The 27,504-nt window shown below is 34.1% G+C and overlaps 2 protein-coding genes across 3 annotated transcripts; both read left to right on the forward strand.

The window, feature by feature from the left end:
• Positions 1-26,684, forward strand: LOC132742910 (interferon alpha-inducible protein 27-like protein 2B). 2 transcript variants are annotated; one of them, XM_060731419.1, is made up of 5 exons: positions 1-76; positions 18,039-18,178; positions 19,356-19,426; positions 24,192-24,366; positions 25,980-26,684. In XM_060731419.1, exons 2-5 carry the CDS (start codon positions 18,043-18,045, stop codon positions 26,219-26,221), a joined length of 624 nt encoding a protein of 207 aa, XP_060587402.1. In that variant the 5' UTR covers positions 1-76; positions 18,039-18,042; the 3' UTR covers positions 26,222-26,684. The 2 variants fall into 2 exon arrangements, with proteins under 2 accessions (XP_060587402.1, XP_060587401.1); XM_060731418.1 differs by lacking the exon at positions 1-76 and adding an exon at positions 1,207-1,281.
• On the forward strand, positions 13,570-14,160 carry LOC132742907 (uncharacterized). The gene has a single exon (XM_060731416.1). It carries the CDS (start codon positions 13,570-13,572, stop codon positions 14,158-14,160), a length of 591 nt encoding a protein of 196 aa, XP_060587399.1.
• Positions 26,685-27,504: the final 820 nt, after the last annotated feature.

Consider the following 27,504-nt stretch of genomic DNA (forward strand, 5'->3'; position numbering starts at 1 on the left):
CATATCACAGGCTAGTTACTGGGTCATATATAGTTTTAACTGTTATTATTGGATGGATAAGGTTGATGTATATAAGGTAATTTATTTTAGTGATCGTACATGTACAATGCAATTAAAGTTAAAAAGATAATGACATTTTGTTTATTTCCGTTTGAAGTTTTTGTTATTGTCTGCAGTTTATTTACTTTAAATTAAGGGACTCCACTGAGGTTTTTAGACATGATGGGACTGAAAATATTTTTTTCCAGATAAATGTTCAATTTGATGTAGGTGTAGACTACGAATCTTTGTGCAAACTTTCAGATCATTCGTTTTTCCATAATAATTATTCAAATTGTAAAAAAAATGACCCAAAATGAAAAGCGTTTAAATGCTTTTCACTCAAATTTGACTAAGAAAAGCATAAAACTACGATTTTCGATTTATTTAAAGTATATTTCTTAACTATCTTTGCATATTTACATTTCTGTTTAAAGCACCCCAGTTCATTTATGTAAGAAATTCTAATATTATGTTTTTAGGTTTTTAAACCTCAGTGGAGCCCCTTTAAAGGCCGTGACCGACTAGTTAATGAAGCTGTCGTTGACTGTAAATAACTTGTCCCTCGCCACTGCTGGTTGGAATCCCGACAGAGACTCTGGATTCGTTCATGCAAGCACAGGAACTTGAAATTCTATCAATATTAATGATAATATCCAAAAAATTATTTATACTGTCTATAGGGGTATTTTTTGGATATTATCATTGATATTGATAGAATTTCAAGTTCCTGTGGACCTTTGTACCACGTAAAACCCAACAACAACAACTCTCACACACACGAAAAAGAACAAGAATAGTGTTATAGTTTCAATTGTAATATTCGGCTTTATTTTTTTAATTTATATCGTCCTACAGCAGATGCTGCCCAATTTTGGGTCATATATTCATATACAAAATACATTTGTAACAATATTTGAGACAACTGGTTGTCAACCGCAGGAATGTTTGTACCTGCCATATTCAAGAGGGTGTTTAACATTAAGGGAGGGGGTTGAGTGGTCAATATTAAAAACAAACAGAAGTTGATATCTAAATCTTGCATCAAATTGCAATATTACATTTAATACATATTTTACAACATTTTTTTCCAAATACCAGGGGGTTGTTATCACCCATTAGAAACACTTTCTGGGTCCGCCCATGAATATATGTGCTTACGCATTTGTACATAAAATGTGTATTTGTCAATATTACGGAATAGCCGAGTTGTCGAATATTTTGGGATAATCGTCGATAGGGGTAAGTGGTTTTGATAAATCTTTTATTGGCATTATCAGATTGACGCCTATATTAGTTATGTGGATTTAGATTAACGTCTGCTGCAATTAAACTAATTAATTCTTTTCTTTCTTTGCTGAACTATAAATTCATTTTTAGGTTATATATAGACCGTGTATGAAAGACAGGCAGATGTTACGCACATGGCAATTTAATGGAGTATTTTCATTGGTCACATGAAAACATCGGACCAATGAAAATACTCATCATCATCATCATCTCAAGTAATTGCATCACTCCGCATACTCGCAATCGGATAAAACTGTACGCAGCAGGCAGGACTGTCGACTGTTTTCCAAAATAAAAATAAAAAGTTTCCCTATTTACAGTTTCTATTAAAAGAGTAAAAACAACACCATACAAAAGCCAAGGGAAACACATCTGCTGTGCCATTTTACTTTCAGTACGCAATACAAAGAAATATTCATTCACTGTGAATTTAGTGTGTTTTACTCGTGAGAGTTATACCATACAGGGGCTGATACAGATAATGGTTTCGAGAGGGGGGGGGGGGGGGCTGACATATGGGTGGAAGATTTTTATAAAAATAACGCAACAGGCGGAAATTGTGCATGTTTGAAGCTTGTTCATGTCACAGACACTTGGGGTTTGGAGCTCAAAACGCCTTTAAAATCCAAATAAAAAGCATATTTGTCATCTTATGAGTGGCAATGTACTTTGCTTATATATGTGTATGCTAATGGTTTTTGTAAACATTAAGATTATATGGAATTAAGAAAAATATATGTAATTGGGGTGGGCCTGGGAGGGGTGTCCCCTCCCATAGACTGAAACATTTTTGAAATATGAGGTTGTAAATGGTGTAATTTCCTTGACTTTCTTGTGCTGTTTATGGTACCTTTTGGATGGTTTAACATCACATTATATTTTGTATAGGTTAGTGTTTGCAAGGTATTTCAAATAGAATTCCTCTGGTGTTTAGTAGTAAACATTTACAAAATAACAGCATACTTAATTACCAATGTATGCACGACAGTTGATAAAAATAATCAAATGCTTGATCAATTTTCTGATATGAATAATTAAAGTCTTATCAAAATACTGCCTTTCTATTGTACAAAAAAACATAATTTCAAACACTAATATTCAATAAGAATTTTTTCCATCAATGAATCCAGAGGTCACTACAATTTAAATTTTATTTAAAAAATATAAATGTCAAAAAAAGTTATTAAAAGTAAATGGCCAATCATTTCATCTTGATAAAAATATTAGTAAAACTAGTTATTAGGATGACCTACACTCGATTAGTGAGTGTGAACGACTGTTGTGTTGTGTCTTCGTTTATTTATTTTTTGAATAATGCAAAATAGTGCTTCATATTGAATTTAAGTGTACATGTGTATAAATATATTGGCTATGTGATATTTAATTTTGGACATAAATCAGTGCTTTATACTGGAGACATTGGACAAAAACAAAAAAACAAAGGATAGTTAGTGCCTGAGGCGCAAATACGCTTTGTGTTATTCAGCCATTTTGGAGTTGATATAGGTATAACGTATTTTATAGAAACTGAAGATTAAGAATAACTTTCTATTTACTGTTACATGTCACATAGTGTCCAAACTAACCAGCGCCCTTCGGCCTTAAATTAAGTGCCTGTGAAAAGATTATACGATTACTCACCCCTACTGACAATTGTATTCGTCACGCTTTCAAGAGTGCGGCGCTGTTTTCGGGATTAAGGACAATGGTTACGTCTAGCGATGGACGGACAATTAACAACAGTGGGAAATCGGAACTGATATCATTAAAAGAGAACACGGAAGTGGCTCATACGGGTAATACAAAGACATATGCTAGTGCGGTTACAAGCAAAACACAATCACAGAGTCAGTACGATACTTTCAATATCCCAGACAATGAAGATCTTGAAGAGTATAATAATTTGGTAAAGCTTTATCATGATATCATATGCCAAAAGACTTATTTGTTCAGCATTTGCTTAGGATGTATGCATCATCAGAATCTGACTTGGAACGTGTCCGTGTACAATATTTTGAAGTACTTAAACAGGAGCATGATGATTTTCCTTTTGGACTTAGCGCAGAAAGTAGTATAGGGGTCTCTTTTGGGGCACGACTGCGCATGCGCGACGCCATATTGGATTCTATTTTTAGAATGACATCATCGTTCTATTTTAAGAATGACATTATCGTTCTATTTTTAGAATGACATTATCGTTCTATTTTTAATCTCCCGGAAGTATACGGAGCTGACTCGTATACACGATTTAGGGCTTGAATCGCGGACATTGAGGGTCAGGTCCTCGGCCCTAGACGGAGAGATAATTGACACATAAAAGAAATGTTTGTAAATAGATACGTACTTAACATTTTAATTTATAAAAACTAGTTTTTTAATAGGTTCAAAATAATATTGATACAAATATAACTCGTTTACTTACCTACATTTAGTAAGGAAATGACTGTCATAGCGTAACGTTCTTGTAGACTGCGCATGATCTATTTTTAGTCGCGGTATTTCACAACCACCAGGAGCTATTTCATCAGCCCCACGCGGGTGTCAATGAAAGAAAAAGGCATTAAGTACAGTCGCCACTTAGTCTAGATTTACAATACCTAGCGGAACTATGTTGAACAAAAACCCTTTATCCTTCGTTACTAAATATAACTTTTCATTAATCACAAAAGAATCTATTATCCTTTCAAACGCAGCGACCGTCAAGTACACTCGCCACTTAGTCTAGATTTACAATACCTAGCGGAACTATGTTGAACAAAAACCCTTTATCCTTCGTTACTAAATATAGCTTTTCATTAATCACAAAAGATTAATAGATTTGACGGACCTTTTCTCTTCGCATGCATTCACAAATTTACGCTTTATATATCGTACCCCCTTAATTAGGTTCCTTTCAAGTGCATACTACGGTCAACTGATTGCATATTTTAAACACGGTTGCCCTTAACAACTTGTCAAATTTTGTGATTTTTATGAACACTTCAAATTCCCGTTTTTTTTTTTACGAAAATTGATTTTGAATGAATACACTTATGTATACGAAAGTTGTAAACTGATTTTGAATGAATAACTTATGTATAAGAAAGTTGTAAACTGATTTTAAATGAAATTTATAATACATTTAAGCTATAAACCGGTTTTTTATCGTTTGGGCAACCGTTTACGCTCAAAATTTTCGAGATAAAGTCGTTATAAGATAGAATAAACCGAAAGCTTTCGTTTTGACCCGGGGTTCTCGATTCGATTTTCAGCCGTTTTTGAGTTATGACGCAAGAGCGATTTTAAACCCTAAATTGCGAAAGTCAATAAAAACGTTAGAACTTTTTACCAATCGATTCGTCTTGTCGCGCTAATTAAGAAAATATATAGTTTTATGGGTTTATCTTTTACCGTTTTCGAGTAATTCGAGTTTAAAGTCACCGGAAGTGACGTCACGGAAATTTCAAAATCGATTTTTTCCGTTATTTCTTGACCGAATATACTCTTGTTTGGTATCGTTGGAAAGCATTTTACCACACCTGTTACCGGACCCTATTCAAAAAGCCATTGGACCGGAACTGAAATCACTGAAGCGTAAAAACGTGTTTTCTGTACCACGTCCGGACCGAACTAAGGCGTGTTTGGTATCAAACGAAATGTCTTAAGCCGCTCTTTATGAATACGGACTAAAATCGAAATTAAAATCACTCATGCATAAAAATCATTAAAATAACTAAAATAAGCTTACCCCAGTCTTTACTCCTCGCCTATTAAACTATTTATGACAATTTACGACAGGTTAAAACCGGTATTGCTATTTTTGATCAGCCAATGAAATTGAAAAACGATGACGTCTAACAATAGACTGCCTCGTTTTGAACCCACTTTTTCATTAACCAATGAAAAATGGAGAAGGATAACTGGATAAATTTTGACATAAAAAACGCCTTTTTTTGTCTTTTATGCAACACTTTACGATATCGATTTTCAAGATATTTGTTTCATTTGATAGACCTTACCAAATGCTTCAAAATAAACCCTAGGTTCTCGATTCGATTTTAAGCCGTTCTCGAGTTATGGCCCTTTAGCGATTTTTAAACCAATTTTTTAAAGTCCATAAAACCGTGAAATGTATATACCGTTTGAAAGATCTCTACGAGTAGATACAGAAAATGTATTATTATATGGATCTATCTCTTACCGTTTCTGAGATAGGAGAGTTTGAATATGGCAGACAAAATCACTCATGCGGAAAAACGCGCATAACTTTTTCGTTTATGAACGCCGCCACCACCACCACCACCACTGCCATCACCGCCGCCATATACGCCACCACCAGGTGGCGATGGAAGGAACCATCACCACAACCAGGTGGCGGTGGTGATGGCGGTATCGGTGGTGGTGGCGGTGGTGGTGGTGGCGGCGGTGGCGGCGGCGGCGGCGGCGGCGGTGGTGGTGGTGGTGGTTGTGGTGGTGAAGGAGCAGGAGATGAATAGAAGACAAATCCTGTTTCCAGTAATAAAATATACGCAGGAAACAAATTCTTTTTTTATACACACGTATTTAAATCTGATTGGCTGCTATTTTTGGCATGACGTTATTCATCTATTTATGTTATAAATAGTCACGTGACCAAAATCATTGGTCAAATAAATCTTCTGTCTGATTGGTTACATTCAGTCCGTAAGAAAAGACCAACTGCTGTTAGATTGGACAATGTCATTTCTAAATTTAGATCAGCGCATGCGTATGATGTATCGCACTGGTGACCTCAGTCATTTGGTGATTGGACGTCAAAGAGTAAACATCATTACGCAGTAAGTTGAGTTTATATTTCGAGTACAGTATTTTCAATGAAGAATGTTTAATAGAAATAGAGCTTTTATGCACTAGTGATTTTTAGTCCGTATTCATAAAGAGCGCCTTAAAACATTTCGTACGATACCAAACATGACCGGGTTATATTGACTAATAAAGGCGTAAATAAACATTTTACGCTTGAGTGATTTTACTTCATATCTCGTGTCCTATCCGAGTCAGCGATACAAAAATATACATTTTCTGAATTTAGTGAGTAATACCTTTCGTTCGATACAGGTATTGATAAGATCGGTCCGTTGGTTGGGGAGAATAAATGAATTTCACGCACGAGTGACTTAACATCCGGTTTGATCACGTAAGTAAAATGTACTCGTCAAGACCTTCAATTTGATACCAAACAAGACTATGTTTCGTTCATAAACGAAAAAGTTATGCGCGTTTTTCCGCATGAGTGATTTTGTCTGCCATATTCAAACTCTCTTATCTCAGAAACGGTAAGAGATAGATCCATATAATAATACATTTTCTGTATCTACTCGTAGAGATCTTTCAAACGGTATATACATTTCACGGTTTTATGGACTTTAAAAAATTGGTTTAAAAATCGCTAAAGGGCCATAACTCGAGAACGGCTTAAAATCGAATCGAGAACCTAGGGTTTATTTTGAAGCATTTGGTAAGGTCTATCAAATGAAACAAATATCTTGAAAATCGATATCGTAAAGTGTTGCATAAAAGACAAAAAAAGGCGTTTTTTTATGTCAAAATTTATCCAGTTATCCTTCTCCACTTTTCATTGGTTAATGAAAAAGAGTGGGTTCAAAACGAGGCTGTCTATTGTTAGACGTCATCGTTTTTCAATTTCATTGGCTGATCAAAAATAGCAATACCGGTTTTAACCTGTCGTAAATTGTCATAAATAGTTTAATAGGCAAGGAGTAAAGACTGGGGGTAAGCTTATTTTAGTTATTTTAATGATTTTTACGCATGAGTGATTTTAATTTCGATTTTAGTCCGTATTCATAAAGAGCGGCTTAAGACATTTCGTTTGATACCAAACACGCCTTAGTTCGGTCCGGACGTGGTACAGAAAACACGTTTTTACGCTTCAGTGATTTCAGTTCCGGTCCAATGGCTTTTTGAATAGGGTCCGGTAACAGGTGTGGTAAAATGCTTTCCAACGATACCAAACAAGAGTATATTCGGTCAAGAAATAACGGAAAAAATCGATTTTGAAATTTCCGTGACGTCACTTCCGGTGACTTTAAACTCGAATTACTCGAAAACGGTAAAAGATAAACCCATAAAACTATATATTTTCTTAATTAGCGCGACGAGACGGATCGATTGGTAAAAAGTTCTAACGTTTTTATTGACTTTCGCAATTTAGGGTTTAAAATCGCTCTTGCGTCATAACTCAAAAACGGCTGAAAATCGAATCGAGAACCCCGGGTCAAAACGAAAGCTTTCGGTTTATTCTATCTTATAACGACTTTATCTCGAAAATTTTGAGCGTAAACGGTTGCCCAAACGATAAAAAACCGGTTTATAGCTTAAATGTATTATAAATTTCATTTAAAATCAGTTTACAACTTTCTTATACATAAGTTATTCATTCAAAATCAGTTTACAACTTTCGTATACATAAGTGTATTCATTCAAAATCAATTTTCGTAAAAAAAAAACGGGAATTTGAAGTGTTCATAAAAATCACAAAATTTGACAAGTTGTTAAGGGCAACCGTGTTTAAAATATGCAATCAGTTGACCGTAGTATGCACTTGAAAGGAACCTAATTAAGGGGGTACGATATATAAAGCGTAAATTTGTGAATGCATGCGAAGAGAAAAGGTCCGTCAATTCTATTAATCTTTTGTGATTAATGAAAAGCTATATTTAGTAACGAAGGATAAAGGGTTTTTGTTCAACATAGTTCCGCTAGGTATTGTAAATCTAGACTAAGTGGCGACTGTACTTGACGGTCGCTGCGTTTGAAAGGATAATAGATTCTTTTGTGATTAATAAAAAGTTATATTTAGTAACGAAGGATAAAGGGTTTTTGTTCAACATAGTGCCGCTAGGTATTGTGAATCTAGACTGAGCGGCGACTGTACTTAATGCCTTTTTCTTTCATTGACACCCGCGTGGGGCTGATGAAATAGCTCCTGGTGGTTGTGAAATACCGCGACTAAAAATAGATCATGCGCAGTCTACAAGAACGTTACGCTATGACAGTCATTTCCTTACTAAATGTAGGTAAGTAAACGAGTTATATTTGTATCAATATTATTTTGAACCTATTAAAAAACTATTTTTTATAAATTAAAATGTTAAGTACGTATCTATTTACAAACATTTCTTTTATCTGTCATGATGGTAATTATCTCTCCGTCTAGGGCCGAGGACCTGACCCTCAATGTCCGCGATTCAAGCCCTAAATCGTGTATACGAGTCAGCTCCGTATACTTCCGGGAGATTAAAAATAGAACGATAATGTCATTCTAAAAATAGAACGATAATGTCATTCTTAAAATAGAACGATGATGTCATTCTAAAAATAGAATCCAATATGGCGTCGCGCATGCGCAGTCGTGCCCCCAAAGAGACCCCTATACTACTATACTACTGCAGAACTAAAACGAAGAGTGTTTAGGGGAAATGGTGACCCGATATCAATCAAACTAGCCCAAGGTATATATACGATAATTTCAGTTACTCAGGGCGAAGACTACAGTTTACTCAAGGAAATGATAAGTACATCGAGACGGCGTTCGGTAGCAGTTGCTGCCCTTGATGATTACCCCACAACACCAGATAGGAGTAATTTACTGATAAAACTTCTGTTCAAAATAAATGTCAGTGTTCGACAGAACTTGCTTTGCTCAAAGATACTGTATCGTCATTACAGGCTCAAGTTCTTCTCCTGAGTCAAAGCCTGCATGCCAGCGACCAATTACGGGCAGGACAGATGAACTTTGTGAAAGAGACGATGAACAATATCAAATGCGATATTCTGGAGGGTAAACAGAGTGTGCGTAGAAGTGTCCTCGAAACTGAAATTGCTGTGAGCAAAAAACAGAGTGAGATTATTATCCCCCGCCGAAAATTTTCGGCGGAGGATATAGAAATAGTCTCCGTCCGTCCGTCCGTCCGACCTTCCGTCTGTCCGTCCGTCCGTCCGTCATTTTTGTCCGGAGCATATCTCTAAAAGTATTTGAGTTATCAACTTGAAACTTCATAGGTGGATAGACCTCATTGAGGAGGAGTGCAGTGCACATGAATGATAACTCTACCTTTCATAATTTTTGAGTTATTGCCCTTTGTTATTTTTCATACCTAATTTTTCACCAGAGTGGAGCATAACTCAAAAAGTGCTTGAGATATCAACATGAAATATCATAGGTGGATAGATCTTATTGAGGAGGAATGTTATATGTGGATAGACCTCATTGAGGAGGAGTGCAGTGCACAAGAATGATAAGTCTACCTTGCATGATTTTTGAGTTATTGCCCTTTGTTATTTTTCAAAATTGATTTTTGTCCAGAGCATAACTCCAAAAGCCTATGAGATATTAACATGAAACTTCATAGGTGCATAGATCTCACTCAGGAGGTGTGCAGTGCACATGAATGATAACTCTACCTTTCATAATTTTTGAGTTATTGCCCTTTGTCATTTTTCATACCTAATTTTTCACCTGAGTGGAGCATAACTCAAAAAGTGTTTGACATATCAACATGAAATGTCATAGGTGGATAGATCTTATTGAGGAGGAATGTTGTGCGCAAGAATGATAACTCTTCCCTATACAATTTTTGAGTTATTGCCCTTTGTTTTTTTTATGCTATTTTGTCCAGAGCTTATCTCAAAAAGTATTTGAGGTATCAACTTGAAACTTCAAAGGTGGATGGATCTCATTGAGGAGGAGTGCAGTGCTTAAGAATGATAACTCTACCCTGCATTATTTTTGAGTTATTGCCCTTTGTTATTTTTCAAAATTAATTTTTGTCCAGAGCATAACTCAAAAAGCCTTTGAGATATCAAAATGAAACTTCATAGGTGCATAGATCTCACTCAGGAGGTGTGCACTGCACAAGAATGATAACTCTACCTTTTATAATTTTTGAGTTATTGCCCTTTGTTATTTTTCATACTTAATTTTTCAATTCAATTTTTTTTCTCAAAAAAGTATTTGAGGTATCAACTTGAAACTTCATAGGTGGATAGATTTTACTGAGGAGGGATGCAGCACACAAGAATGATAACCTACCCTGCATTATTTTTCAGTTATTGCCCTTTGTTATTTTCATTCATCAGTATTCACATAGGTTTCAAATCTGTAATCACTATAGCCATCAGTTTTCATTACCAAAAGACCTCTTAAAATAGAATTATTCTGTTCTACTACATAAACATTCTTCCAATGAGCAAACACATTCGGCGGGGGATGGCCATGTTGACATGGTTCTTGTTAAATGTGAAATTGATTTGCAAAACCGTGTCAACAAGCTAGAAAAGTTTATAGACACAAACTCATTATATTCTGTAGCACCTTTGGCATCTCAAAATATACCACAAGCACAACTGTATTATGATGAAGATATAAATACTCATGCTAATAAAAATATTCCCACGACCTACAAATCTTTTAACAGTGTGTCATCCGAAGAGGTACAATTTGTCGATTCTTCCTCTTCCGTTATGTCTATTGAAAATGAGCAGACGACAGAGACGGGTTTTAAACCAAATCCTCCAACATATGCAGACGCTATCTGTGTTGAGTCTTTGACAATGTCGTTTGAAAACGAGGCTCCTCTGGGATTGTCAGCTGTTCCAAGAGTAGCAGAGTGTAGTAACATCGAGGCAGGGCCTCAAGACAACGATTTTGCGCCTAAAGAAACTACTACATACCCCGGAGAACGAATACCGGTGCTTGAGAGAGGTTATACGCGTGTAACACCCAGCAATGACGATTTTGAGCTTTCTACAACTAAACATATACACGTCACTTCTGCTTGCTAGGTTTCCGGAGATCTGTGAATAGGAATATTCTTCACTCTTTTATCTCAAAAGGCGGATACCTGACGAATGAGATAGGACCTTTCCAGGCTCCTACTGTGTATACTATTAGAATTTTTCCTATGAGAAGATATCGAGATAGAGTTGTCGTTCGTGTCAATGTTGCTGCAGATTTTAGTGCAGATTTACTGTTGAATGATAGGTTTTGACCTAGTTATGTGTCATGTGAACCGTGGAAATCCAGAACATTTTGGCAGCGATCATGGGAACATAGCTCGACACGTGCTCGCGCTGATCATTCGTGTGTTTCTAATAGAGCGCAATTTAACAATCATTTTACTGATAGAAACCCCTTTGGAGTATTGGATTGTTATAGTGACTAATAAGTCTTACTTAAACCAGTGTACTATTAAAATAACATTTTTTTACAGACTACACTATGAATTTAAACATAATGACATGGAATGTTACAGGTTTAATGTCGAGTGTACCATATCTCGCAGGTATGCTTAAGCAAGGACAAATTGACTTTTGTGGATTATCTGAACATTGGTTGTTACCTGATAATGTCCATTTTCTAGATAGTATTGAGAAAGACTATATTTCATGCTGTGTGTGATAAGAGTAATAAATTATCCAGATCTCGATCAGGTAAAGGTGGCGTTGCCCTTTTATGGCATAAGCGTTTTGATAATATTGTAACGCCATTAAACATTGACGATGACAGAATTGTAGGTATTCAATTGCAAGTTGGGTTGAACCAGTATATGTATATATTTCAAATATACCTACCATGTACTAATCATTCACTGAACTCCTTTGTAAATTACATTAATAAACTATATGATTTGTATTACATGTATTCACAATATGGTATGACTATGTTTATTGGTGACTATAATTCACAATGGAATAGCTTAATTAACATCTCGTCACAGTTATATGCTTAAGTTTTTAACAGATTGTAACTTGATAGCTGTGAATACGTTACCAACATGTTATGGTGCCACATGTTCATATGTTTCTTATGATGATCGTTTTTCAACATTTATTGACTATATATGTTTACCCAATGAAGTGCTTGATCTTGTGTCTTATTGTGAGATCATGGATGATAATAGTCTAAATGTATCGAGGCACAGGCCTATTGTCATGTCTATTCATATATATGTAGAACTAAGCATGCTTACAAATTTAAGCAATAATGTGTATAATATTAATTGGAAGAAAGCATCTAATGATAGCATTGTGCAATATCAGTCTTTATTATTATCTGACAATGAATTTATTGAACTTGAATATTGTTTGACTTCGATAAAGATGGTATTGATCGAGCATACACAGTGATTTCCGCTAGTTTATTGAACAGGGCGTGTCACGTGTTACCACAGAAACGTTTTAAGGAATATTTAAAACCCTTCTGGAATGACGAACTATCGTCCTTACACAAGAAAATGCTATTGCTACGCGAGGAATGGTGTCGTGATGGGAGACCACGTAGAAACGACAATGTATTTTACGTTAAATATAAATCATCTAAACGGGACTTTCGAAAGATGCTGAGAAAGTGCTCAGAGGATTTTCTTATTCAAGAGGACAACGAGTTGGATAGAACTGCAGCAGAAATCGATTCAACTCAATTTTGGAAAGTAGTAAATTCCAGAAAACGAAAGAGTCAATGTAAAATGACTGAAGGTATAAACTTCAACGGTAAAATAATAAGAGACCGAGAACAAATTTCAAAAGAGTGGGGACTGTATTTCCAATCTTTGTATACATTTAATGAATCCCAAGAATATGATGAATATTGGAAGCAGTCAGTGACAGCGACGGTAAATGAAACACTAGGGCGTATCACAACCGATAAAACAGTACGCGTGCTTCCAGATACAGTTTCTGAGGCTATACAGACCCTGCCGGTAGGAAAAGCTTGTGGTGGGGATAATTTAGTGTACGAACATTTAAATTACTCAAAAGACATTGTTTCTAGAATTCTAGCCAATATCTTCACACATATGCTTAGGATTGGCTACATTCCAGACGATATGAAAAAAGGCGTGATTATAACCTTACATAAAGGGGGAACTAAAAGGAAGGATGATCCCAATAACAATCGTGCTATAACATTATCATCAGTAATTTTGAAAATTGTACGAGCTGGTATTGTTATCAAAGATGTAAAAATACTTTACTGGAAAAACTTAGTTCTCAACAAGGTGGTTTTTCAAGAGAATCTTGGTTGCTTGATGACGTCATTTCTATTACGCGAGAGCATATTGTTTGCCCGTGAAAACTCTTCTAAGTTGTACGTGTGCTATTTAGATGGACGTCAAGCCTTCGACAATGTCTGGCATTCGGGATTATTTTACAAAACTGATGCAGTGTGAAGTAGACAATACAACAATAATCTCCATTGTCGAAATGTATAAACGAGTGACTAGCTATGTTAAGTATCAGGGTATCAAATCAGACAGTTTTCCCGTATTACAAGGAACTAGACAAGGAGGGAAAAGTTCGCCATTATTTTACCTCCTCTTCATTGATGGGTTGATAAAGGAATTAGAGAAGTGTGGATATGGCTTTTGTGTATATGACCTAAATGTTTCAACCCCAACTGTAGCCGATGATATGGTCCTAGTGTCATTGTCGAAATGTGGTATGGACAAAATGCTCGATATATGCTCCAACTATTCCCGTCAATGGAGATATAACTATAATGTCATAAAGTGTGGAATAATTGTTTATAACGAAAGAGATACAGAATCAAAAGATAATCGTGAGTTCAAATTAGGAAATGAAGTGATCAAAGAAACAAAAAGTTATAAACATTTAGGCATAGAGACTGAAAAAACCCTCAACACAAAGAAACCAATATTTGATGCAGGGAACAAACTTCGCGGCACTTTGCTTAGCATTCATAATAATGGCATAAATCCTCAACTTTTTAAACCCAATCACCTCAAGAACTATTTATTGCTCTGTTGTCATTCCTCGTGCATTGTATGGTTGTGAACTTTGGAATAGTTACTCGTCTACAGATATGCAACAGCTGGAGATTTCTCATAGGTTTTGTGCGAAATTCATTCAGGGACTCAAACCAAGAACTCCAACAGACTTAGCCCTGAATGCAATTAACCTCAATGATATTGAAACTATCATAAATTACAGGAAGCTTCAATTTTTCGGACAACTGTGTCGTTTGCCCTGCAGATATTTGGTAAAACACGTATTTATCAACAGACTGACCAATATCTACTCTCTTGATAAACAAATATTTGGATTTATCCCTGACATTTATCGCCTGCTTCAAAAGTATAATCTTGAAGAAGTATTGATAACTTTTGTGAATTGTGGTATATTTCCTTCTAAACAGTCTTGGAAATCGGTACTGATTAAAACTGTTTTACAGAGAGCGAATAATGATAGATTTGAAAGGTTGCTCTCAAAAAGGCAAGAGCTCTGGACAACGGATTGTTCTGTCTGATAGTCCATCGCAACTATGGAAAGTGGCCCGACATAATCCGAAACAACAATATATTTGCTTCCTTCTTGTTAGACTTAATTGGTACTTGTTTGACACCAAGCTATATTTCTTTATTTAAAAACTGTGAACTTTTAAACGATAGTGTTGTGGCGCATGTGATATGCTTTTGTACAAAAAACTCTGCAAGGAGAAAACAATTATGGGATGCAATAATTCAATCGAAAGGCATGGATATATTCTTATCCCTTACAACAACAACAATAGAAAGTCAGTGTTGGCGCGTTGTTCAGTTTGCTGCAGATAATGATGGGAAGATATTGCACAATTATAGTATTGCAAAATGCCTATACAAATTGTTCAAATATATATAATTGCATTATTGTGAGACATTAACGTAACGCCTTAAACACTGATTTGATCTCTTAAAAACTATCATTATCTATCTTTGTTTTTATAATTTGTTTGTTTTCATCGGTTGGAAATAATTCATCGTAATTATATAACAGTATGATAGGTATTGTAACATTGATTGTCGTCTTTTCTTAAACACCATCAATTTACAGTTGGTTATATTCCTAGAGTACCTTTAAATACTCTAATAACTTAGTCATCATTTTGCTATTTCGTTTCGAGTAAAATTTTGACAGAAGTAACCGAAGAAAGATATGCATATACATGAATTCTCAAACTAAACGTAAGCAGTTAAATATATATTTTGTATCCTGTATACTTTATAATTTGATAGTCATTCAACTTCTAGTTTTTGCAAAGTAAATACAAATACGATGTGGTTTTTATATAAATAAAGTGTGTTACATCAGGTACGTATATTAATATACGTACCTGGTTACATACATTTTATGTCATACTATGAGATAAATGTAGATATCAGCATATCGATCTCCATATATTTATTCGGTCTGAAAGAATTGTATAACAAATGACGTTTGCTTAGATGTTATGATTTGTAATTTATTGTACATATGCCATGCTCTGTTATTGTTCGGTTTTGTAAATATGTTTTGCTCTTCAATATTGGAGGAATAAAAAGTATCTATCTATCTATTGGTCACATGAAAACATCAGACCAATGAAAATACTCATCATCATCATCATCTTGAGTAATTGCATCACTCCGCATACTCGCAATCGGATAAAACTGTACGCAGCAGGCAGGACTGACTGTTTTCCAAAATAAAAATAAAAAGTTTCCCTATTTACAGTTTCTATTAAAAGAGTAAAAACAACTCCATACAAAAGCCAAGGGAAACACATCTGCTGTGCCATTTTACTTTCAGTACGCAATACAAAGAAATATTCATTCACTGTGAATTTAGTGTGTTTTACTCGTGAGAGTTATACCGAACAGGGGCTGATACAGATAATGGTTTCGAGAGGGGGGGGGGCTGACATATATGGGTGGAAGATTTTTATAAAAATAATGCAACAGGTGGAAATTGTGCATGTTTGAAGCTTGTTCATGTCACAGACACTTGGGGTTTGGAGCTCAAAACGCCTTTAAAATCCAAATAAAATGCATATTTGTCATCTTATGAGTGGCAATGTACTTTGCTTATATATGTGTATGCTAATGTTTTTTGTAAACATTTAGATTATATGGAATTAAGAAAAATATATGTAATTGGGGTGGGCCTGGGAGGGGTGTCCCCTCCCATAGACTGAAACATTTTTGAAATATGAGGTTGTAAATGGTGTAATTTCCTTGACTTTCTTGTGCTGTTTATGGTACCTTTTGGATGGTTTAACATCACATTATATTTTGTATAGGTTAGTGTTTGCAAGGTATTTCAAATAGAATTCCTCTGGTGTTTAGTAGTAAGCATTTACAAAATAACAGCATACTTAATTACCAATGTATGCACGACAGTTGATAAAAATAATCAAATGCTTGATCAATTTTCTGATATGAATAATTAAAGTCTTATTAAAATACTGCCTTTCTATTGTACAAAAAACATAATTTCAAACACTAATATTCAATAAGAATTTTTTCCATCAATGAATCCAGAGGTCACTACAATTTAAATTTTATTTAAAAAATATAAATGTCAAAAAAAGTTATTAAAAGTAAATGGCCAATCATTTCATCTTGATAAAAATATTAGTAAAACTAGTTATTAAAATGCGATTCCTTTAATATTATCTTCATAAAACTCGCCATTTTTTAATTTACAAATAATAATTTTCAATTTCTTAATTATAGGGCTTTCGCAAAGAAAATGGAAAACTAAGATAGTAAAATATAGTGTACAATGTAACACATCTATTTGCCACTATCTGTGATATTAATTTCATTAGACCTTTGGAAAGTAATTAACCAATCAATTATGCAGTTTAAACATTGAAGTCAGTCAAGCATGTTGATAGATAAAGATCACTGCCAAGCCCCCAGGCAGGAGATTAACAACTGGATGACAGAATTAAATATTTTGAGTACACTACAGCCAATAAAGTTTGAAACTGACAAAATATATTCCAACTCAGCTGGTAAACGTATCTTTGGGACAAGCTGGGGGCTGCAGCCCTGAAGCCCGGACCCGAATCAACCACTGCCGAAACCGTGCAATCAGATCTCTTCCCAGTTTCATTTGTTGACAGTTTGGGCTTGAATATTACTTCCTACGTACAATCAGCGAAGGTGTCAGTGTTGTTTCCTTAAAAAGTATTTATTTATCTAAGATTTGACACCAGGAGTGTTAAGATCGGTGAAAAAAATGATGGATACTCTTATATGCGCTGATAATTGAGATGCTAGCGATATTTCTATGCAAAATGAAAGTAGAGTAAAATACCTTTATATTTTTTTAGTCATAATTTTTTTCCCCATAAAATTAATTTTGTCAATACTTATGATGTTTGGATGATGTTTATTAAGGGTTTTGGCTTGTAGAGGGGGAACGGGGGTATAGTGTAAGTCATGGCAACGCGACGTTCACCTGTGTTTAAACCGACACCCCTCAGTTTCAAGGGGTTAACTACAATTTAAGAAGCTGATATAATACATGTTTATTTTATACTTATAAATTAAATACATGTATTGAGAAATGTTGATGAAATTAAATGTGTATTTTCATTTTCCGTATTTTCACTTGTGTCTTGCCGGACTACTTTCTTCTTAATTCAGCCAGTACACAAAATTCAAGTAGAAGTGTTAAAAATTGTAAGGTCAAAAAGAGGTAAATTATATAATAAACAGAAAATTTAAGTTTTTTTTTTAAATACAGGATTTATTATGAAAATTATCATAATTTACTCGTGGCTCCCGCCACTTTTGAAATATCAATTTTTATACCACTCGATGAAAATAAATACTGCATTAATCAAAACTTGAATATCCTCTATACATTTTTTGCATTGTTATAACATTAATGTTTGCCTTTTTCAGTTAAATGCTCGTATCAAAAATCTTCGCAATGTTGAGATTGTATAATGCAAGACATGTTGCCTTGGTTACGAGATCAAGTAAACGGAGTTCTTTCATTCTAGAAAGTGATTTTAGAAACGTAGAAAGAGTTTCGTGTTGCCGTAAGTAATTTATTTAAATAGCTCAATTTACCGACAAATGGTTATGTTGTTCTTGTATTTTGATTCGAAAAGAACAACATACACGTACTCGAGCAAATATGAATATAAATGTATACGATGCATTATATATATACAAGTATCTTGTCAAATTAATTCAATATAAAGTATGAAGTTTACCTCTCCGTAAGTTTTACTAGACAGTACAAATTTATTTAGCATTATGTTTTAAGTTGAATGTCCTTTTATTCTGATATTTATTTTCAGTGATGATATACAATTTTGTGTATACCTTCTTCACTTACACATGTTATTGTATGTATATGCATTACACTGTCTTGTCATTTATCATGTGTCTGTTTATCCTCATGTACCATTTGATCCAATGGAATATTGAAATAAACTTACTTACTTAACTTTCTTATATTATTTATGAAATAATTGCCTCACTCTCTACACATAACATTTACATTGACTTATCATATGCCTGTGTTTCATTAAGATAGACCACATATAGGTAATTGTTATGATACATTAAACAAACTGTGTTATTACCCCTCACTTTTTTGTAATGTTAATTTTCCATAGGCAACTGGGAGTTATTCTTACTGTTTAAGCAAGTGTACCACGTGACTAAGAAATGTATACTGTTACAGGCAGGGTAACAGTACTTTTTAACAGTATAAAAATCTGGTCTCCTAAAAAAGTATTATAAATTACAGTTTTTGTTTGGGGTGATAAAATAAATAACACATGGGTTTGTGAGTAAAGTAAAAATATCATCCCTCGTAAAAATACTGTTTCCCTGGGCTAACTCCTGGGTAACAGTACATTCCTCGGATAATATTTTTACTGTTACCCACAAACCCATGTGTTATTAGCACCTGTATGTTTCTAAATTCTTTATTTAACCATTTATTATTTATATTGTTGAATTTAGCACAAACTAACCTTAACCACTGCAGTCCATAATTTAAGTTCAAATTCTCGATAAAAGCAGGGTCTTTAAAATCATATTTGATATTCACAGCAGGGTACAAAAGGGTTTGTAACATATTTATCAGTTTATCAATATTCTACATGTCCTTTGATTTATTCACATTTAGTAAGTGGCTTTATAGGTGTTAAAAAATTATTGCAAATGTAAGTCAAAGATTGATGTGTTGTCCTTCATTTGCAGGTTTTACAAAAAGTGCGAACACTACTAGCACAAGTAACAATGAGAACAAAGGCCCTGAAAGTCCTGAAAAGGTTTCTCTTTTATAACATTGTTGTTACATGTAACATAAATCATTATAATTATTACTACTTCACTTTACAGCTAATTAAAGCATCTAAACTAGATAAATGCCAAACCTTAATGAACGCCAAACATGAACAAATTGAATATTTTACAGGCTTTGTTTCATTTAATCTGTCCATTGACGGTGAAAGAAAATGCAAGTTACTGTTTCCGAGTTTCTGAATTCTTTCTGACACTTTGATCTAATAAAATAACCAATTCTATTTTGGTTATTTGACTTATGAGTTCAAGAATTATCTTTATTGTATTTATGTTTGTAACATTACTTATTGCTCTACCACAGCCCTCCGTCTTTTATCCTTTTAGTCACCATAAGATGAAATAGTGAAATGGGAAACTAATAAATAACCTGAAGAAAGACAAAATTAAAATTGTTGTAGGCTGAATTTAAACATGTTTGGACTGCATTTGTTGTTGCATGTTTTAATACCATCGACTTCCTGAATACTTGATCATTTGAATATTGTGATGATTTACTTATATGCTTAAACAGTATAAAAACTAATGTTATAGACAGACAGCATATCCGAATAGAGATTAAAAAAGAAATATTAAGGAACGCAAAAAACCCGGTAAAAGTGACATTGTTGCATGCTCGGGTCATTTTCGAGTGTGTTCGTATGTCATGGTTAGTAAAACCCTTTCATTTTAATCAATCACATACGGTAATTGTCTCTCTCCACTGATTCAGAAATTATGTAGTCGGTTACTGTTTGAAAATACTGGTAATTATACTGGTACGTTCTCCAGGGAAAGCCAGTTAGTTGATGTAGTCGGTTACTTTTTGGAGATATTGGTAATTACTGGTAAGTTCTCCTGGGAAGCCGGTTAGTTGATGTAGTCGGTTACTGTTTGTAGATATTGGTAATTATACTGAAGGTATTGGTAATTACTGGTAAATTCTCCAGGGAAAGCCGGTTAGTTGATGTAGTCGGTTACTGTTTGGAGATATTTGTAATTACTGGTTAGTTCTCCAGGGAAAGCCGGTTAGTTGATGTAGTCGGTTAGTGTTTGGAGATATTGGTAATTACTGGTAAGATCTCAAGTGAAGCCGGTTAGTTGATGTAGTCGGTTACGGTTTGGAGATATTGATAATTACTGGTAAGTTCTCCAGGGAAGCCGGTCACATGTAGTTGATGTAGTCGGTTACTGTTTGGAGATATTGGTAATTATACTGTTAAGTTCTCCAGGGAAGCCGGTTAGTTGATGTAGTCGGTTACTGTTTGGAGATATTTGTAATTACTGGTTAGTTCTCCAGGGAAAGCCGGTTAGTTGATGTAGTCGGTTACTGTTTGGAGATATTTGTAATTACTGGTAAGTTCTCCAGGGAAAGCCGGTTAGTTGATGTAGTCGGTTACTGTTTGGAGATATTGGTAATTACTGGTAAGTTCTCCAGGAAAGCCGGTTAGTTGATGTAGTCGGTTACTGTTTGGAGATATTGGTAATTATACTGGTAAGTTCTCCAGGAAAGCCGGTTAGTTGATGTAGTCGGTTACTGTTTGGAGATATTGGTAATTATACTGGTAAGTTCTCCAGGAAAGCCGGTTAGTTGATGTAGTCGGTTACTGTTTGGAGATATTGGTAATTACTGGTAAGTTCTCCAGGAAAGCCGGTTAGTTGATGTAGTCGGTTACTGTTTGGAGATATTGGTAATTATACTGGTAAGTTCTCCAGGGAAGCCGGTTAGTTGATGTAGTCGGTTACTGTTTGGAGATATTGATAATTACTGGTAAGTTCTCCAGGGAAGCCGGTTACATGTAGTTGATGTACTCGGTTACTGTTTGGAGATATTGGTAATAATACTGGTAAGTTCTCCAGGGAAAGCCGGTTAGTTGATGTAGTCGGTTACTGTTTGGAGATATTGATAATTACTGGTAAGTTCTCCAGGAAAGCCGGTTAGTTGATGTAGTCGGTTACTGTTTGGAGATATTGGTAATTATACTGGTAAGTTCTCCAGGAAAGCCGGTTAGTTGATGTAGTCGGTTACTGTTTGGAGATATTGGTAATTATACTGGTAAGTTCTCCAGGGAAAGCCGGTTAGTTGATGTAGTCGGTTACTGTTTGGAGATATTTGTAATTACTGGTAAGTTCTCCAGGGAAGCCGGTAACATGTAGTTGATGTAGTCGATTACTGTTTGGAGATATTGGTAATTATACTGGTAAGTTCTCCAGGGAAAGTCGGTTAGTTGATGTAGTCGGTTACTGTTTGGAGATATTGGTAATTACTGGTAAGTTCTCCAGGGAAAGCCGGTTAGTTGATGTAGTCGGTTACTGTTTGGAGATATATTGGTAATTATACTGGTAAGTTCTCCAGGGAAAGCCGGTTAGTTGATGTAGTCGGTTACTGTTTGGAGATATTGGTAATTACTGGTAAGTTCTCCAGGGAAAGCCGGTTAGTTGATGTAGTCGGTAATTACTTGTTGGAGATATTGGTAATTATACTGGTAAGTTCTCCAGGAAAGCCTGGGTTAGTTGGACCAACCACCGAGATATGACCTCATGTGTTAAAGACGGTGTAATAACATTAAAAAAGCAACAAAGAAAAATAAACAAAGGGAGTTGAGAAAGCCGAAAGAGAATTTCATCTCTTATGTGATTCAAACTTCAAACAAAAAAGTTTTTGTATCTTCGACATTTTCTTCTTTATCAACTCTAGAAGGGGGCGTCCCTCAAGGTTCGGTACTTGGTCCTTCTTATTATTTTTAATTTATGTCAATGACATAGCAGACTCGCTCTTAAGTATTACTAGACTTTTCGCAGACGACAGTTCTCTTTCTGAGTCCTCAAAAAACATAACCTTTATGGAAGAAACGTTAAACAGGGATCTAGCGACAATAACAAGTTGGTCTAAGCAATGGTTAGTCAATTTCAATCGGCAAAAACCGAAGCAATGTTTTTTTTCTTTTTTTAATATGATCAAACCAAAATTATTCTTCGATAATGTACAACTCAATTTTTGTCGAACATCATAAACATCTTGGGGTCACATTTAGTCAAGATGGGTCTTGGCATCAACATATATCCAACATAGTATCTAAAGCCTCTAAAATACTCGGTTCCATGAAAATGCTCAAATTCAAAATTAAAAGAGAATCACTTAATAATATATATGTATCATATTTACGTCCACATTTAGAATACGCGTCTTTAGTCTGGGATAAACTGTGCGCAATACGAGAAAGATACATTAGAAAAAATTCAATATGAAGCTGCCCGTGTTGTTACAGGGATTGACAAGATCCGTTACTATACAAAAATTATTAACAGAAATAGGTTGGGTTTTCGCTTTCAGATAGGAGACATATTCAAAAATTAGTTTTATATACAAAGGCAAAAAACAATTTATTACCACTTTATTTAATACAATTATTTCCCCCATCTGTACAATATGCACATGAAAAACCCATATTCTTTAAGAAACAATCAAGACTACGCATCAATTGTCAGAAGAAACAGAAATTTATTCGAAATCCGTTTTACCATCAGCACTACAACTATGGAATAAACTTCCAATTAATATACGTGAATCAGATTCCCTCCATTCCTTTAAAGCAAATATTAAAAAAATATTTAAATCCCCATCGGTCCCTGCATTTTTCATTAAAGGTGAACGCTTCTCTACTGTACATCATACTAGTTTAAGAAAAACTGCAGTAACCTTAATTCGGATTTATATGATAATCACATTGTTTCAAGTCCATCTTGTATATGTGGAGCACTTATTGAAAATTCAGAACACTATTTTTTAAATGCAATTTATACAGTGAACAAAGAAGAACATTGTTTTTAAATACAAGATCTTTTCATCCTCTGAGTGTACGAAAACTTTTGTTTGGAATAGAAGGGCGATCTGAATCCGAAAATGAAATTCTTTTTAAAGAAGTACAGATTTTTATTAAATCAAGCAAGAGATTTAATTGAATAAAATCAAATATTTTACTGCTGAAACAGTACTTTAAGATTAGGCAGGGTTTTGTGCGGTGAATATTTTTTGTATTTATTATTTATTTATTAATAGTATATATTTTTTAAATTTTTTTTTTTTCAATTTTTGTAACAAATACAATAATTTTGTTATTTCATTCTATTATTTATTCCTTTTTCTCAAAATTTGATACTTAGAACACGTAATTCAAAAGCTATAAATAACTTTAAATGGAACACTATTGACTTTTGAAAACTTATACTTCATACGTTTAAAATATTTAAATAACTTAATCTAATCACTCTTAGTATCATAATTTTATTATAATGCTTATCTATATTTCTATTTTTTATATATATACCTCTGTTAAATGTTCATTTGATTAATTTATATTTACATATAAAACATTTGTTAAAATTAGTTCATGAAAATTAGTATCTGAAAATTACTTAAAACTGAAATTGAAAATTATTTGATATCACACAAATTTATTCAAATAGTATAAACTTAATTCTGACTAACCTCAGGGAAGGGCCCACGATAATGTTGTTAGAACTTTTGGCCCAACCCTTTTGTATGTACACTTGATTATGTCTGTAAAATTATTTAATTGTATATTGTGTGTATATTTATACAATAAAATATTATTAAACTAAAACTGATTCAAACTCAATACCTGCGGATTATGAATCCAGTACCCCTAAACCAACCATTTAACACTCAACCTGTTGTTAATTAATAAACTATATTTATCTGATTTCTTTTGAACAATCATTGTTCTACTCTAGGGTAAAACCGGCATACTGAAAAGAAGAGTTATACCAGCGGTGGTTGTTGGTGGTACTGCAGTTGTTTCAGCACCATTGGTTCTTGTAGCATTGGGATTTGGCCAAGGTGGCATTGCTGCCGGTTCAATAGCTGCTACTATGGCGTCATTGTATGGTGGAGCAGTGCCTGCTGGAAGTAAGAATATCTTTTAGTGCCCCTACTTTTTGTGCTTTGTTCCCATTTTGTTCACGTGTAGCTTAAAAAGTGCTTGAGCTAGAGTCAACAAACTTTACAGGAATATTGATCAGCATGTGAAATTGTGCATCCGGAGTTTCGCGTGTTGATTAATTTAGTTTTGTCTGAATTATTACCCTTGACTAAGTAAATAAGAACTGTCACAGGAGACAGCGAAGCTCGACTAATAAAATACTGAACGCAGTCCGGAAGACAAAACTAGAAAAGAAAAATCAATTGTGTATAATTATGTATTAAGTTATAGTAAAAAAATAACATTTGTTAACATAAATTCCAAGTTCAAGGAGGAATAATTCTGGAAATAGTCACGCTAGAGTTGTCACACAACGTGTGTGTAATGATAAGAAATATATTTCTGAGGTTTGAAGCAGATACCTTCAAAAGTAAAGAAGTTATAATATTTCTTAAAGAAAATCCTCAGTTCAAAGATAGATACATCTGAAAATATTGCTTCAAGACTTATATGAACCTTGTCACATAAGATGTAATCAATGATAATGAATAAGTATTTGAAGTGCGAGGTAGATACCTTTAAAACTAAAGAAGTTATAGTAAAAAATAACATTTTTCAAGTAAGAAAAATCTAAGTTAATGGGGAGATCATTCTTGCAATATTGATGCTAGAGTTATGAACCTTGTCACATAACATGCGGTTAATGATAAGGAACATATATTTGAAGTATGAAGTTGATCCCTTAAGAAATAAATAAGTAACTGTATATAATAGTATTTTTAAGGACAATTCTAAGTTCAAGGGGAGATAAATATAAAAAAATATTGGTGCTAGAGTTATGAACCTTGTCACATAACATGTGGTTTATGATAAGGAACATATATTTGAAGTATGAAGTTGATACCTTAAGAAATGGAAAAGTTATAGTGAAAAATATTTTACTGCACCAAAACTTTAATCTGAAATCTGGACGCGGACGCCGACACCGCGGCGAGTAGGACAGCTCTCTCGAGCCAAAAATGACAGTTTTCAATTTGTGTCGCGCATAGCTCAAAACATATTTGACCTAGAGTAAAAGTGTTGGTCAGCATGTATTGTTGTACACTTGATGTTTTGTTTGTGGATTAATTCAGAATTTGTTGAGTAACTGCCCTTAACTTAGTAGTAAAATTTGCAATTTTCAACTTGTGTCTCGCATAATCCCAACTATTTGCCCTAAAATCATGAAACTTTACAGCTATGTTGGTCAGCATGTGTAGTTGAGGACCTGAGGTTTGATTATGGACTTATTCAGCCCCCTCGTACAAATCAGATAGCCTTGTGTTAAGATGCTCTTTCTATTACTTATTAGTGATACCTAGAAATGTTTCCATTATGACAGGTTGCAGTATGCAGAACATGTATATAAACCAAGATCTCCTGCACGGGTGTGATAATAGGGGTGTTTATATTTGTGTCCAGTGAAACATAGCAACAGTCTCGTGGAAACTACACATTTTACTTCTTTGCATATTTAATAACTGTAAACAAATTTATGTTGATGTTTTAGACCCGTAAGCAAACAAGCGAATTTTATTACAGAAACATTCATATTTTCTAGGTGTCTTGGCTATTTTACAGTCAGCAGGAGCTGCGGGAATTGGTATTGCTGGCAAAGTTGGCATATTTTCGACGACAACATTATCTTCGTGTGGAATAATGGAAATGGGTAGTCGGAAAAAACAGAAATATAAATCAGATAATGAGACAGAGAATGGGAAAATAAATGAAGGAAAGCAGGAGAATGACCGCATAAAATCACACAAAGTTAAATCACACAAAGTTAAAGAAAATAAAAAATGATAAATTAAAAAACAGAAAAGACAATCTTCAAAACTTCCATTCATAATGTTACAGAGCCTTCACGACACATGATTTGAAAAATGTTCAAACACTTAAATAATTTACACGGAGGTGCACAAAAATGTACAGTAGAAAAAATAACAATAGTGTAAACTGATAAATAGATACAGATTTAGGATGATCATTAAATTTGAGAAATGTTGAAGTATAAACACTGAAACACTAATCTTGATTGTTAGAAGAATTTCTACACATTTAGACATATATACTCTTTATGTATATGATGATGTTTTTTGGTAACAATATATTAAAGAATCAACGCTATGTATATTTTTGGTAACCTTACATTATAGGACCGACGCTATGTATCTTTGATATATAAAAAAAATACTTCAAACTATTGCAGACCTTCTTGTAAGAAAAACTTGTAATTATGATGAGATAATAAAATGTTATCTAGGAATATGATGCTAAACGGTTACTTAAAAAAGCCGGTGGTATTTCCATGAAATAGTTAATACAGTAGATACATGAATGCGCAATTTGTGCTCAAATGAAGCGTTTAGGTTACCTTTGTCAATATCTCTGTACATATGTTATATCATTACTTAAACATCACTTATGTACTCTTTAGATGACATTTATTATTCCATCATTTGTGTTTCTTTCCAGTCAATTGCATAATAAATATAAATAAACATGTTATACTTCTGTCCGGCCTGTGACCTATTTGAATTATAAAAATGTTTAATGTCTGCCAAAGAGAATCGTAAGATCTCAAAGTTATAATAAGTATATAATGTGATACATTTACCCATCCCCATCTTTCCATGCTTTACTGGTAACTGTTTTGTGTGTCCTATGTGATCAATATTTTATGTGTCCTGTGCGATCTATATTTTATGTGTCCTGTGTAATCTATATTTTATGTGACATGTGTAATCTATATTTTATGTGTCCTGTGTGATCTATATTTTATGTGTCCTGTGCGATCTATATTTTATGTGTCCTGTGCGATCTATATTTTATGTGTCCTGTGTAATCTATATTTTATGTGACATGTGTAATCTATATTTTATGTGTCCTGTGTGATCTATATTTTATGTGTCCTGTGTTATCTATATTGTATCTGTCATGTGTGACCTATATTTTATGTGTCCTGTGTGATTTATGTTTAATGTGTCCTATGTGATCTATATCTTATGTGTCATGTGTGATCTATATTTTGTGTGATCTGTATTTTGTGTGTCCTTTGTGATCTTTTTTACGTGTCCCGTGTGATC

This window comes from Ruditapes philippinarum, unplaced genomic scaffold (assembly GCF_026571515.1).
Source record: "Ruditapes philippinarum isolate M1 unplaced genomic scaffold, ASM2657151v2 ctg3828_1_1_1_1, whole genome shotgun sequence".
Taxonomy (NCBI): domain Eukaryota; kingdom Metazoa; phylum Mollusca; class Bivalvia; order Venerida; family Veneridae; genus Ruditapes; species Ruditapes philippinarum.